This window comes from Oncorhynchus nerka, linkage group LG28 (genome assembly GCF_034236695.1).
Source record: "Oncorhynchus nerka isolate Pitt River linkage group LG28, Oner_Uvic_2.0, whole genome shotgun sequence".
NCBI classification, from domain to species: Eukaryota; Metazoa; Chordata; class Actinopteri; order Salmoniformes; family Salmonidae; genus Oncorhynchus; species Oncorhynchus nerka.
In genome coordinates this window covers 66,920,428-66,934,623 of record NC_088423.1, presented here as the reverse complement: position 1 = coordinate 66,934,623, position 14,196 = coordinate 66,920,428, and the positions used below count along the sequence as shown (strand labels likewise).

The window sequence follows — 14,196 nt, the reverse complement described above, 5'->3', positions numbered from 1 at the left end:
AATGCAAAATTGGAGCTCAGTTCACAGATTCCCTTCAGATGGTCTCACAGGAGTGAAAGTGTAGACTATATTTTAACGAGATAATACGTTTTATGTATTAGTTTTGCATTTAGACTGCCATCCCGTTACACAGTCTGACATTCAGGATCTCATTGGTTTAGTTGACTCTGTATGGCTGGGAGACTGACTGTGCCCTGACTTGTTAATGTGGTCATATTGTTAACAGGAAATCTCTGGGGAATTCTATCCTGATAGAGACATTGCCTAATGGTTAAAGAAGTACTGAAGCAAAAGTCACATAGTAACTTTGTTTAAAATCCTTGGGAGTATAAAATCATGAATGACAATTGTAAGAAGCTTGAATTATTCATTTAAAAAAGTTTACAGTTTCAGGTTTTCCATAAGAACGTTGTCTCCCTTATTCTACATATGAGTTTAAAGAATCAAAGATTATAATTTTGAAGGAATGGAACAGGGTTTTTCCGCAGATGCGTAATGGTTTCAACAAGTGTAGCTGATTTCTCATGAAGGGTTCTGTCAAGGCTGGTTGGTTATAGGGGCAGTCTGTCATTTATTTACCAATGTGTAAAGAATGTAAATGGTTTCGACCTTACTGTCCCTATTGAAATGATAGAGGCTGAAACCTACGCAAAACGTTCAGGAAATCATTTTTAAAGCATTGTAATTAGCAAAGACTTGTACATCTCCTGATTAAAGCATTTGCTTATTATAGTACATCTATCTTTAACGATTGTCCATCCGTCTAATGGGATATGTTTGGCACTTAGGCTTAATACAACAATAAAGTTTTAAGCATTTGTTATCCTCATCTGCCAAGTTTTACCAACTAGAGAGCAAACTAGCTACAGTGTGTTGATCATGAATTCTATATGTTGTGTTTTGTGGTTTTTGAAAGAGGGCTGATAGAGCCTGTTGGGCGACAGCAGTTAATAAGGTGAGGCGGTGGGGGAGGGGTAAGTTATATGTTCAAAGAAGCGACCTGGTTCTGTATTACACCTACTCTTCCTGTATTTAGTCTCCACAGTAGCAGTCAGCACACTCATTCGTCTCTGTGCTCATTCACATCAAAGCTCTAGCATGCCAAGATCCTTATTAAATCCCTCCCACAAAGATCAAGGGATCAAGATTGAAGGGAAATGCTCTTTGGAGATATTACACTTTTTCAGTGTAGGCCTATGTGCAGTACTCTGGTAATTGTATACTGTACATTCCTAATGATCTCACCCATTGACCTAAAGTAGTCAGTGGACATCAATTTAAATGCTGTGATCAGCCAATATCCCTCCATTGTCCAGTAAGTGACTTCCTCTCGACACCATCGGCCCTTAAAAGCCCATCCATGCGGAGTGAGGCTTTTCAAATCAAATTAAATCCAATTTTATCGGTCACTTACAAATGGTTAGCAGATGCTAATGTGAGTGTAGCAAAATGGTTGTGCTTCTAGTTCCGACCGTGCAGTAATATCAAACAAGTAATCTAACAATCTCATAACAACTATCTTATACACACAATTGTAAAGGAATTAATAAGAATATGTACATATAAATATATGGATGCGAGATGGCCGAACGGCATAGGCAAGATGCAGTAGATGGTATAGAGTACAGTATATACATATGAGATGAGTAATGTAGGGTATGTAAACATTAAATAAAGTGGCATTGTTTAAAGTGACTAGTGATACATTTATTACATTACATTTGTTATTATTAAAGTGATTAGAGATTTGAGTCAGTATGTTGGCAGCAGCCACTCGATGTTAGTGATGGCTGTTTAACATTCTGATGGCCTTGAGATAGAAGCTGTTTTTCAGTCTCTCGGTCCCAGCTTTGATGCACCTGTACTGACCTCACCTTCTGGATGATAGCGGGGTGAACAGGCAGTGGCTCGGGTGGTTGTTGTCCTTGATGATCTTTTTGGCCTTCCTGTGACATCGGGGGGTGTAGGTGTCCTGGAGGGCAGGTAGTTTGCCCCTGGTGATGCGTTGTGCAGACCTCACTACCCTCTGGAAAGCCTTACGGTTGTGGGCGGAGCAGTTGCCGAACCAGGCGGTGATACAGCCCGACAGGATGCTCTCGATTGTGCATCTGTAAAAGTTTGTGTATTTTTGATGCCAAGCCAAATTTCTTCAGCCTCCTGGGGTTGAAGAGGCGCTGCTGCGCCGTCTTCACAACGCTGTCTTCACAAAGCTGTCTTCACAACGCTGTCTGTGTGGGTGGACCATTTCAGTTTGTCCGTGATGTGTACGGCGAGGAACTTAAAACTTTCCACCTTCTCCACTACTGTCCCGTTGATGTGGATAGGGGGATGCTCCCTCTGGTGTTTCCTGAAGTTCACGATCATCTCCTTTGTTTTGTTGACGTTCAGTGTGAGGTTATTTTCCTGACACCACACTCCGAGGGTCCTCACCTCCTCCCTGTAGGCCGTCTCTTCGTTTTGGTAATCAAGCCTACCGCTGTAGTGTCATCTGCAAACTTGATGATTGAGTTGGAGGCGTACATAGCCACGCAGTCGTGGGTGAACAGGGAGTACAGGAGAGGGCTGAGAATGCACCCTTGTGGGGCCCCAGTGTTGAGGATCAGCGGGGGGAGATGTTGTTTCCTACCCTCACCACTTGGGGCGGCCCGTCAGAAAGTCCAGGACCCAGTTGCACAGGGCGGGGTCAAGACCCAGGGTCTCGAGCTTAATGACGAGTTTGAAGGGTAATATGGTGTTAAATGCTGAGCTGTAATCGATGAACAGCATTCTTAAATGGGTATTCCACTTGTCCAGATGGGTTAGAGCAGTGTGTAGTGTGATTGTGATTGCATCGTCTGTGGACCTATTGGGGCGGTAAGCGAATTGGAGTGGGTCTAGGGTGTAGGTGATATGATCCTTGACTAGTCTCTCAAATCACTTCATGATGACGGAAGTAAACTCTATAAAATGTTTATGCATGCATAACCTCCACAATCTGATTAGGTTATGTTTCTAAATAGCCAGCCATCCTTATCTTTCCCGGATTAACCAGCCCCAAGCTTTACAGCATGTTCAGATTTGTCTAGAGCAACAGCCAGGGCTGGGGATAGACAAGACCTGTCTTGTGTTGTGCCTGGGTTTTTGTTTTCCTGGAATGTCTGGTGATGGGACCTCCCGTCTTCAGGAGAGCTACATTAAGCTTCCCGGCTTCAGGCATGAGGGTGTCTGTGACTCTACCCCTCCTCTCCACACTCTTAAGTATTGAGATGAAATGGCACCCCTGCAACACTGCACCCAGACAGGACCCATGCTGTCTCAATTGCAGGGCTCCAGGCTCACGGGGGTTTCAGCAAACTGTGTGAGGCCCAAGGCACTCTCAACCAGTTCTCAAAGCTGTTGTGATGTCACTGTGGAGTGTCATGCAGAAACTGTTGAAAATCTCATTACCTTCTGAAAGGGTGGGGTCATTGGGATGAAAACAAATCCCTCACACATGCTACCTGACTCCACATTCCAGGGCTAAAAGGATTTTATGCTGTTATGTGCTAAAATCTATCCTTACCCTGTCTGTCTGTGTTTCCTTCCTTGTGCTTCATCACCTGTAGAGAGATGGCGCACCGATGCTCACTCACCTTTTTGACAGTCTCCTGACTCTTCTCTTTCTTTGCGTAAGGTGAAAAGTTACTTGTGCATAGTATTGCCTGGGTAGGCAAAGACTAGGGCAAGGATAGCATGCTGATAAGTGTCCCTGGAGGAATGGCTAGCAGCCCAGCACTTAGCCTGGAGCAAGCTAACCACACCCAAGACTCCTGCCTGTCTTTACCTTAATTGTTATTGTTGACACCGAATGTGGGTCGTTCAGTTAACTGCCCCACTGAACTGTGCTGAACTGTGCTGATGAATGAGTAACTTTTTTTTAAAAAGGGTGAGGACTAGTTTAAAAATTTCAGTTGGCACACTGTATTTTTACTTTACAAGCTTTGATACTGAAATACATGCACAGTCACAGTTCTTGTAGTTCAAGTGAACATTTTTTGTTGGATTAGGATACACTCTGATCATTTATAGGGGTTGAATAAAGTTCAACAAGATACCGCTGCCTCCTTACAGCCAAGCTGGGCGCATGCAAATGGAATAAGGAAGGTGTGCTATCAGGCTCCATCTAAACAGGTATTTCAGGTTGAGACAGGCTTTAGGGTACAATGGAGGCTCATTGTGTACTGGAGTGAGCAAACCAGGTATTTTTTCAACAGCTGTTGACAAGATAGACAGAGAGAAGGATTGTTTGCATTCAGATTAAAGGAAGTCCTTAGTGATATATTACCAAGGTTTTTCAGTAGTGGTTTTCAATGTTATTGTTTGCGTTGGTGACACTCAACAAATGGGTTTGGGGTATTTCAATAGTGCGTTTCCAGTATTTCTAAGAGCTAATGTCTTTCAACTATTTAGATTATTTGGCACAGTAAAAGGAATCACCCAAGACAGTCATTTATGTCATGTATCACTCCAAATCTGGACATAACAACATTGACTTTGTCAGCTGCTATTGATACTATAAACATACACTACCGTTCAAATGTTTTAGAACACCTACTCATTCAAGGGTTTTTCTTTATTTTTTACTATTTTCTACATTGTAGAATAATAGTGAAGACATCAGAACTATGAAATAACACATGTAATCATGTAGTAACCAAAAAAGTGTTAAACAAATCAAAATCAATGTTATATTTGAGATTCTTCAAATAGCCACCCTTTGCCTTGATGCCAGCTTTGCACACTCTTTGCATTCTCTCAACCAGCTTCACCTGGAATGCTTTTCCAACCGTCTTAGAGGAGTTCCCACATATGTTGAGCACTTGTTTGCTGCTTTTCCTTCACTCTGCGGTCCAACTCATCCCATTTCCTTCACTCTGCTGTCCAACTCATCCCAAACCAACTCATCCCAAACCATCTCAATTTGGTTGAGGTCGGGATTGTGGAGGCCAGGTCATCTGGTGCAGCACGCCATCACTCTCCTTCTTGGTCAAATAGCCCTTACACAGCCTGGAGGTGTGTTGGATCATTGTCCTGTTGAAAAACAAATGATAGTCCCACTAAGTGCAAACCAGATGGGATGACATATCGATGCAGAATGCTGTGGTAGCCATGCTGAAGAATCTCAAATCAAATATAAAATATATTTTGATTTGTTTTACACTTTTTTGGTTCTACATGATTCCATATGTGTTATTTCATAGTTTTGATATCTTAACTATTATTCTACAATGTAGAAAAGACAAAAAAATTAAGAAAAACCCTGGAATGAGTAGGTGTTCTAAAACTTTTGACCGGTAGTGTATATAGTGAAAGTACAGTATAAACTGGACTATAAACCGTTCCAACAGACACAAGGTTTGCAAAGCGTCGGAAACTTTCCGATACATTTCCGGAATTGTTCTGGAAATTTTCCATGGGAAGTTAAACTCTGGAATTTGGAGAATTCTGCTTAAATTCATCAAAAAAGTTAGCTTATAACAGTGAGCCTTTTTTATGGGATACACATAAGGCAATTCTATGTCTTGTGGCATATTTTGGTTAAACTATCCATAATTCAATGGAATTGCAACCCTCTGCATGTACAGTGCACTCTTCCATCACATCTACAGCGGCTTCTCAAGATCTTGCACACGAATGGAATGCTATTGAGCCCACACTACTACACTGTCTGAGCTAAGGACTACATGCTTTCTGGTAAGTTTTGATTACAATATACTGGGTTGGGTGAATATATTTGATATGCCATACATTATTTTTGTTAACTAGTAAATAGTAGCCTAGGAGTCTTTCCAAGAAATGGCCATGTCACAGTCTGGATGATGTATTTTGGGAGAGTGGTAAGCAGCCTGAAACTCCTGAAACCTATAGCAGTAGCCATTGCGCGGATTGAAGGAGACAATGCCATCCGGTCTAATGTTCAGACTGCTTGCAAATGTAAGAGGGGAAATCCGTACTGCCCTGCCCACTTCACTGTTGCTCCAAGCAGAGGAAACTGCAGTTCTGAAATATATCAACAAGCATGAAGACTTCTCCCTGAAGCCCATACACGCCGCAGCGTACATGTTGGACCCCAAGTATGCTGGCAAGAGCATCCTGTCTGGTGCAGAGATCAACAAGCCCTATGGATCATCACTACCGTGTCTCGCCACCTTGGCCTGGATGAAGACAAGGTTCTTGGCAGTCTGGCGAAGTACACTTCCAATCATGGCTTTGAGATGGAGATGCAATATGGCAGCCGTGCCAACATATCTCATCAGCCACCTGGTGTAAGGGACTTTGTGGATCTGAGGCTATTTCCCCTGTTGCCTCCATCATCCTCCAAATCCCAACATCAGCTGCCTCAAAGCGCAATTGGTCCTTGTTTGGGAACACACACACCAAAGCACGCAACAGGCTGACCAATACAAGGGTTGAAAAATGGGTGACTCTCCCATTTGAAGAGTCAACTCATTTAAATAAAGTTCAATTCGTAACTAAATTGTTGTTTTTTCTATTGGAAGGATTTAATAATTTGCAATTATGTCTACTTATAAGATAAAAGGTTTATGTTTCTGTCTCCATATGATATTGTAAATATATCCAATGCAAAAAACATCTACGTTTAAATGGTATTAATATGAATTTCTGTATATTTCCGTTAATTCCCATATATTCCCGTTAATTCCAATGGGAAGTTTCCACCTCTGGATATTCCCCAAAATGTGCAACCCTCACAGGTGATTGTACAATTATGGATTAGGCTTGACTTTGAAATGGTGCATTGCAGATGTATTCTGAGTCATCAGATGTTACTTATACTGCTACTAAAGATATTAGCTAGAGCTTATCATTTGAGTCTGGTAAAATGCTGTTTTGCCTTGGATTCACAATTCACATGTGTAAGAGGGCTAAATGAATTGCTGATTTATTTATTAAACATTTTTGCATAAACAATATTTTGTACATGGATCATTATTTTCATGCTTCTGTGTAGCATTGCCATTATATATTAACATTGTAGTTCAATTGTATATTAACATTGTAGTTCAGTCACATTTCAGAATTTAAGATGAGTATGCTGCCACCTGCCGGATACATCTGGAAATCCAACATGACACTAAATCGCTGGGCTGAGCCTGCGTACATTTTGACGTATACAGTTTCCGGAAGTGGATTGTTCAGCCCCTGGTTCAGAGTAAGAAAACGATAGTACAAACAAATATACGTATTTCTTTAATTTCAACATCACAAATGTCAGGTGGGGCCCGTTTAGAGAACGCGAATCCCTTGATTTTTCAACGAACAGGCGAGAGACTTCAGACCGCAAATGACGAGGACGAAGATGTTGCTGATCCCATCGACGACAGAGAAATATTTGATATCCTTTCTGTGTAGCTAGTTTAAGGATACATCCCTTGAGCTTTCAATGTCATACTAATTAACTTAGCATATTATGCTTAATTCTTTAATAAGAAAGCTAATTTCTCAACATTGTGTTATCAGATTTGACCTTAACCCGTGCTACATCTCATCAGATCCATTAATGATCCTGAACACCCACTGTCCCTCGAGGAGTTGAATGTCGTGGAACAAGTGCGAGTGCGCGTGAGTTAAACTTCTTTCACAACATTTTCCCCAGTTAGATGTTCGACACAAACACACTTGTGTAGCTACTAAGGACAGCAGATAGTCCATACTGTGTTAGCCTAATAAAAGCATCAACTTTATTTTTCTTTATAGGTAGATGACCAAGAGAACACAGTGGGTGTGGAGTTCACCCCCACTATACCCCACTGCAGCATGGCAACTCTCATAGGCCTGTCCATCAAAGTCAAACTGCTGCGGTCCCTGCCAGAAAGGTTTAAGGTGGGTGAAATAAATTAAGTCTGCTTCCTGGTGAGCTGTGAGGAAAACAAGCTTTAATATGATTTAATTGTCTGGACATTTAAGATTAACATGGTGGGTCATGTCCATCTATGTCTAATCATATCTCTGCAGATTGATGTGCACATCACTCCTGGGACGCATGCCTCAGAAGATGCAGGTAAAGTGACATGCCTCTGAAGTAACTCAACATTGAGGCTGAGACCAACAATTACACCTTCAAGACGACTGTTGTAGACTTCCCTTTTTGAGAAGCCCTTGACATCAATTCCACAGTAACAGTGATACTGAGACTATGAAGTTTCACTTTCAAATGTATGTTAAACCAAATCCAATGACTACAAAGTTAAGCAAATCATGCAACTCTATGCACAAGGACTACTTTTAACAATTTCCACAAATGTTTACAAAAACACATTTACTAGAACAACAGTGCAGAAGCTAATTTTGTTAACAGAATGACAGTTTGTGCTTTTTTGCTGTCATTCTTTTACAGAAGTAAAAGTGTTTTTGTGGAAATTGTTCAAAGTAGTCCTTGTATGTAGAGTTGTATGGGTTGTTTAACTTTGCAATTATTGGATTTTGTTTTACATACACTACCGTTCAAAAGTTTGGGGTGACTTAGAAATGTCCTTGTTTTTTTTGTCCTTTTAAATAACATTAAAATAATCAGAAATACAGTAGATATTGTTAATGTTGTAAATTACTATTGTACTTTTTTGCCCATTTATCCCCAATTTCGTGGTATCCAATTGGTAGTTAGTCTTGTCTCATCGCTGCAACTCCCGTACGGACTCTGGAGAGGTGAAGGTCTAGAGCTCTGCGTCCTCTGAAACACAACCCCGCTGCACTGCTTCTTGACACAGTGCCCACATCACCTGGAAACCAGCCCCACCAATGTGTCGGAGGAAACACTGTACGCCTGGCGACCGACGCTGGGCCAATTGTGCGCCGCCCCATGGGTCTCCCGGTCGTGGCCGGCTGCAACACAGCCTGGGCTCGAACCCAGAATCTCTAGTGGCACAGCTAAGCCCTACAATGCAGTGCCTTAGACCAATCGGGAGGGCTAAAAATTGCCGTTTTTTAAAATGGAATATCTATGTAGGTGTACAGAGGCCCATTATCAGCAACCATCACTCCTGTTTTCCAATGGCACGTTGTGTTAACTAATCCAAGTTTATCATTTTAAAAGGCTAATTGTAAAGTGGGAGATTTGTACAGGGTACATTTTGCAACGCCATTCCATACCCTGTGGACGGTGCTTAATTGGAGCCAATTTCCTCCTACAACAGGACAATGACCCAAAGCACAGCTCCAAACTGCAATAACTATTTAGTGAAGAAGCAGTCAGCTGGTATTATGTCTATAATGGAGTGGTCAGCACAGTCACCAGATCTCAACCCTTTTGAGCTGTTGTGGGAGCAGCTTGACCGTATGGTATGTATGAAGTGCCCATCAAGCCAATCCAACTTGTGGGATGTGCTTCAGGAAGCATGGAGTGAAATATTTTCAGATTACCTCAACAAATTGACAACTAGAATGCCAAAGGTCTGCAAGGCTGTAATTGCTGCAAATGGAGGATTCTTTGACGAAAGCAAAGAATTAAAAATCATTATTTATAACCATGTCAACATCTTGACTATATTTCCTATTCATTTTGCAACTAATTTCATATATGTTTTCATAGAAAACAAGGGCATTGCTAAGACCCCAAACTTTTGAACAGTAGTGTATATCTTAAAGTGAGGTATCTGAGTGTCAGTATCATCCCGTTTCTGTGGAAATGCCCCTAACTAAACCCTTTGTTTTTGCTTTTGTTCCAGTCAACAAACAGCTGGCAGACAAAGAGAGAGTGGCCGCTGCACTCGAGAACTCCCAGCTTCTGGAGGTGGTCAACCAGTGTCTGATATCCAATGCAAGGACAGGCTGATCCCTCCTGATGGATCAATTGAAAATTCTCCTTAGTCCAGGACTATGCTTAATGTTTCTCTCCTTACATGCTAACTGGACTGGTTGTTCAGATTATGTTGAGTAAATGGCAAATGTATCACGTATGCTGCCATTGTATTATTTTAATCTAACAGAATTCCAATGTATTTCTGCTATAGGCAGAAATAACTATACTGTGTGTTTTGTATGTCTTCAATATATTCCTTACATCTTCAGTTTAACAGTATTATAGAGAAGCATTGTATCCTTTATTATACAAGTAAAGCAATAAAATACAGGGTTATATCTTATGTCATTGAAAATATACCTAAATATTCATGGTATTTGGGAAGAGAACAAAGAAAGTGCATATGTCTCTTATAAATGAAGCAATCTCAACGTACACAATGACATGAAAGCCCAAAGACTGAGGACACTGAATAAGAAAGGCCTTAGTTTATAACATATGTCTTGGGGAGAAATTATATATAGTATAATACTTGTGCCATTGGATTTCCATCAGATGCCTTGTTTCATATTTGTGTAAAATAAAATAGTATACAATCTGTGAAATAGCATTTGATTTGTTTGTTTTTTCTCACTTATTTGTAGTGTGGTTGTAAATAAATTAAATGACTTGATCAACAAAAACATTTTAGACAGAAAATTAATGTTAGTTTAATGATATTAATTTTGTCATTAGATTTGTCTAAATTTATTTTACTATGGCAGTGGAAGAATTATTATTTTCGAATTCTCTTTAGGGAGCTCCTAAGAGCTTCATTGCGTACATACGTAATAAGCTGGTCTCACAGGATCAAATGCTACCTTTCCTCCTAGCCATATAGATAGCAGAGTGGCGCAGCGGAAGCGTGCTGGGCCCATAACCCAGAGGTCGATGGATCGAAACCATCCTCTGCTAAGTTTTTTACATGTCGGTATTTCAGCAGGGGAAAAAACACGACTTAAAAATATAATGTAAAAAAGCCTTTATGCAATACCTATACAGTTATGATTAGACAAAATAAAACGAGAGCTTTGTTAACAAAGAATGTATTAAAATGTTTATAAGCAATACTACAAGTTATTATAATACATAAACTGTGACTAATAGATGGTTGCGTTAGACCACATTAATATTGCGTCATGCAGAAGTGCAAATTTGATGTGCTCACTACCACACTCTCATGGACAATGGATAAAATAGTAAGTAATTTTATCTGAGCAGTTCTAGAACTTCCATTACACATTGAGAGCCTGTGTCTGTTAGCAAGAAGTCTCCAGATCAACTGAGTCTCCTTTTTGTACCCGTAGTCAGTAAAAGGTTAGCCTAATTTTAATAAAAATTCTAACTAAAAGTATGTGTGAGTTTGTCAGAGCACCAGCCGGTGGAAGCATTGTCTTTCTGGCAGTTTGAAAAGAACGTGTGAGTGATTATTCCATCCATGTGGGGGCATTTATCACTCCCTATTAGAGAAAGATGAGTAGAACATATTGATTATCCTGAAGCCAGATGAATATACCGGACAGCCAACCACAGACCTTAGAAAAGTATGACTGATTCTTGTGGGACTACTTTACGTAGTGTAGCCGAAATAGCTCAGTTGGGAGAGCGTTAGACTGAAGATCTAAATGTCCCTGGTTCGATCCCGGGTTTCGGCAGACGTCATTTTTGAGAGTGTTCTAATTTAGACCAGAAAACGGAGAGTTTTCACATTGAGAACCTGTTTAGTATATTTTACGTTTCATATTGTATGTATTATTTGTTGATGTCTATCATCCCTTTCGTATGATATGTTACGAATTTCCTAAATGTAACGAATTAGCTAAATGTACAATATGTTAAGATTTCGCAAAACGTATGATGTTACTAATTCAAATTTGTCTTGCACAAATGACTTAATTTGTTTTTATGACTTTACACATTTATTTGGGGATCCAACACTGTATAAACGTAATTTGCCTGATGACGCGTGAGTGGAGAAGGAGCTGCCCGTTGTTCACTAGCACACGGTGCTGCGCGGTGAAACACCGCTTCCCATTCATTTTCAATGGAAGGAAAGCGGTGAGAGGCGGAGAGGGTGGGGGACCTTTGGGCGGTGCGAAGGTGGCGTGGGAGGCGGTGAAAAAGATCAACGTTTTTCAACTTTATGCAAATCGCTAGCGGCGACCGCTGGGCGATGACCAATCATATCGATTGGTTCCCATGACGAATTTGACTCCGTGCGACCCAAGGCTGGAGACTTTCTTCAGCAAAGATGGCTGACAAAAATGCTATGATGGAAGCACATGTAAGTGGTTATAGCGTAATAACGAATCATGCAAAAATTTACAGTTGACAGGAATATGTCAGTTAATGTAGACAAAGATTATGCATAATTTTTTTATCATAAAGTTACATTTACGAAATTCACAATTTAACAAGCTTGCTGCCTAGCTAACATTTGCCAGCTAGCTGGCTAATTTTATGGGTGTTGAGACACGAGTATGAAATTGTAATTCAGGTTCTTTTCTGTTTTAGGGACTCCTGAAACAACCAGCAAACCAGGCTGTCGTCTTGTGAAACATGTAATTGTCAATACCTTCTGATGTAAAGAATCTAGCTAGCAAAAGCATTTACTGCAAATTGAATGTACAATTTTGTATGCTTGCCTTGCTGATATTTGCCATGTAATGCAGATAGATGAAATAACGTAGCTAGCTATGTTCTTGTTTATTGTGCAGTGGAGGATTAAAAAAAATACCTGTATGCCTATGGATGTGTAGCTAGTTATGTAGCCCATCTGTGTATGGTCCATAAAACATTTGGTATAGATATTAGTTCAGAACCTAGCTATGAACCTCAGCTATCATAACCAGTTCTATCAACTTCAAAACAGTCTGAATGACATTAATGAAACCTATGGATTACCAAAGTCTAATGGTTTTAAATGACTGCTTTGTATTGTCTAGAAACTCACTTGTAGATTTCGCTTGCAGTAGGTCTCTTAAAAAAGAGAAGCCGTGCAAGGTTATACTTTTGTTCTTTTGTGCACCTAACCCTGGCCCTGATATGCAATGTCTCCAAATGTCCCCTCTGATTTTAAATCAAGATCTGGTTTTGGTATTTTTCATTTAAATGTACACAGCCTGTTGTCAAAAATTGATGGGGTTAGGATTTGGGCTAAATCAACTGATGCTGATGTAATTGTGTTTTCTGAAACCTGGCTCAGCAAGTCTGTTTTTGATAATGATATTTGTATTATGGGTTACAATGTTTATCACACTGATTGGGTTAAGAAAGGTGGGGGTGTGGCTATATATGTAAAAACGAAATTCCCTGTAAGTGTGGCAAAGTCTGAAACTATTTGTAAACAGTTGGAATTTCTTGCTTTGAATATTGAGGTTTCAAAGGGCTTCTCTATAACTGTGATTGGCTGTTATAGACCCCCCTCTGCTCTCTATAACTGTGATTGGCTGTTATAGACCCCCCTCTGCTCTCGGTGATGCATTTTCTTCTCTGATGAACCTTAGGTCTAAACTTCTTTACAGTGAAATGACCTTGATTGGTGATCTCAACTGGTGTTGGTTAAAGCCGGTGTCTGATGATTTAAAAATGTTTTGTAATTCTATGAATCTTACCCAGTTGATTAACTCGCCCAAATCTTAAATGCCCAGAAAAATCTACCCTGATTGATTTGATATTGACAAATGTTCCACATAAATATTCTGCGGTTGGTGTTTTTTGTAATGATTTAAGTGACCATTGTGCTGTTGTTGCTGTTAGAAATACTAAGGTCCCAAAGACAAACCCACGTTTTATTCATAAGAGAAATTTGAAGTGTTTTAATGAGCAGGCTTTCGTTCATGATTTGTTTTATTTTAACTGGAGCACAATTGAGCTTATTCCTGATGTGGAAACTGTCTGGAAATTCTTTCATGATGGTTTTTCCCAAATAGTAAACAAACATGCCCCATTCCGCAGGTTCAGGGTTAAAGGGCGGGATAATCCATGGTTTTCTTCTGAGCTGTCTTGTATTTTTCACAACTGTAATCTAGCCTGGGCTAAAGCAAGGAAATCATGTTCTGATGCTGATTGTCTTATTTTTAGGCAGTTACGAAACAAGTGTTCTTTTCTTCTCAGGAAGGCCAAGTCTGAATATTTTATGTCTGTTACCACTGATAACCTGAATGACCCTAGAAAGTTCTGGAAGGCTATTAAGTCTATGTCTGGTAACAGTAATGTTAATGAATTACCGTCATGTGTTTTGAAGGTCTCTGTTGCTATATATGACAAAACTGAAATGCTGAATTGTTTCAATGAGCACTTTGTTTCATCTGGTAGGCTGTTTGATTCAGTGTCCTCTGTCTCTGTACAACCCTGTGTGGATGAACCAGTGAGAGCTG

General features: G+C 40.2%; 1 protein-coding gene, 1 long non-coding RNA gene and 1 other non-coding gene across 3 annotated transcripts; all 3 read left to right on the top strand.

Annotated features, from left to right (window-relative positions):
* The first annotated feature begins 7,135 nt into the window (after positions 1 to 7,135).
* On the top strand, positions 7,136 to 10,383 carry LOC115113567 (cytosolic iron-sulfur assembly component 2B-like). Its single transcript, XM_065013021.1, has 5 exons — positions 7,136 to 7,377; positions 7,525 to 7,602; positions 7,738 to 7,863; positions 7,996 to 8,041; positions 9,705 to 10,383. The coding sequence occupies exons 1-5, from the start codon at positions 7,249 to 7,251 to the stop codon at positions 9,809 to 9,811; spliced, it is 486 nt and encodes a 161-aa protein (XP_064869093.1). The 5' UTR covers positions 7,136 to 7,248; the 3' UTR covers positions 9,812 to 10,383.
* Positions 10,384 to 11,399: 1,016 nt separating this feature from the next.
* Positions 11,400 to 11,472, top strand: trnaf-gaa (transfer RNA phenylalanine (anticodon GAA)). Its single transcript has one exon. It is a non-coding gene; the product is annotated as a tRNA-Phe (tRNA).
* Positions 11,473 to 11,881: 409 nt separating this feature from the next.
* LOC135565595 (uncharacterized) lies at positions 11,882 to 14,101 on the top strand. Its single transcript, XR_010461725.1, has 2 exons — positions 11,882 to 12,101; positions 12,332 to 14,101. It is a non-coding gene; the product is annotated as an uncharacterized LOC135565595 (long non-coding RNA).
* The last annotated feature ends 95 nt before the right edge of the window (positions 14,102 to 14,196 follow it).

Bases quoted from the DNA above. Each gene is read 5' to 3' on its own strand.
- LOC115113567 (XM_065013021.1), top strand. From the start codon at position 7,249: ATGTCAGGTGGGGCCCGTTTAGAGAACGCGAATCCCTTGATTTTTCAA. The intron at 7,378-7,524 runs ATCCTTTCTGTG...CCCGTGCTACAT, and splicing joins ACGACAGAGAAATATTTGAT to CTCATCAGATCCATTAATGA. The intron at 8,042-9,704 runs GTAAAGTGACAT...CTTTTGTTCCAG, and splicing joins GCATGCCTCAGAAGATGCAG to TCAACAAACAGCTGGCAGAC.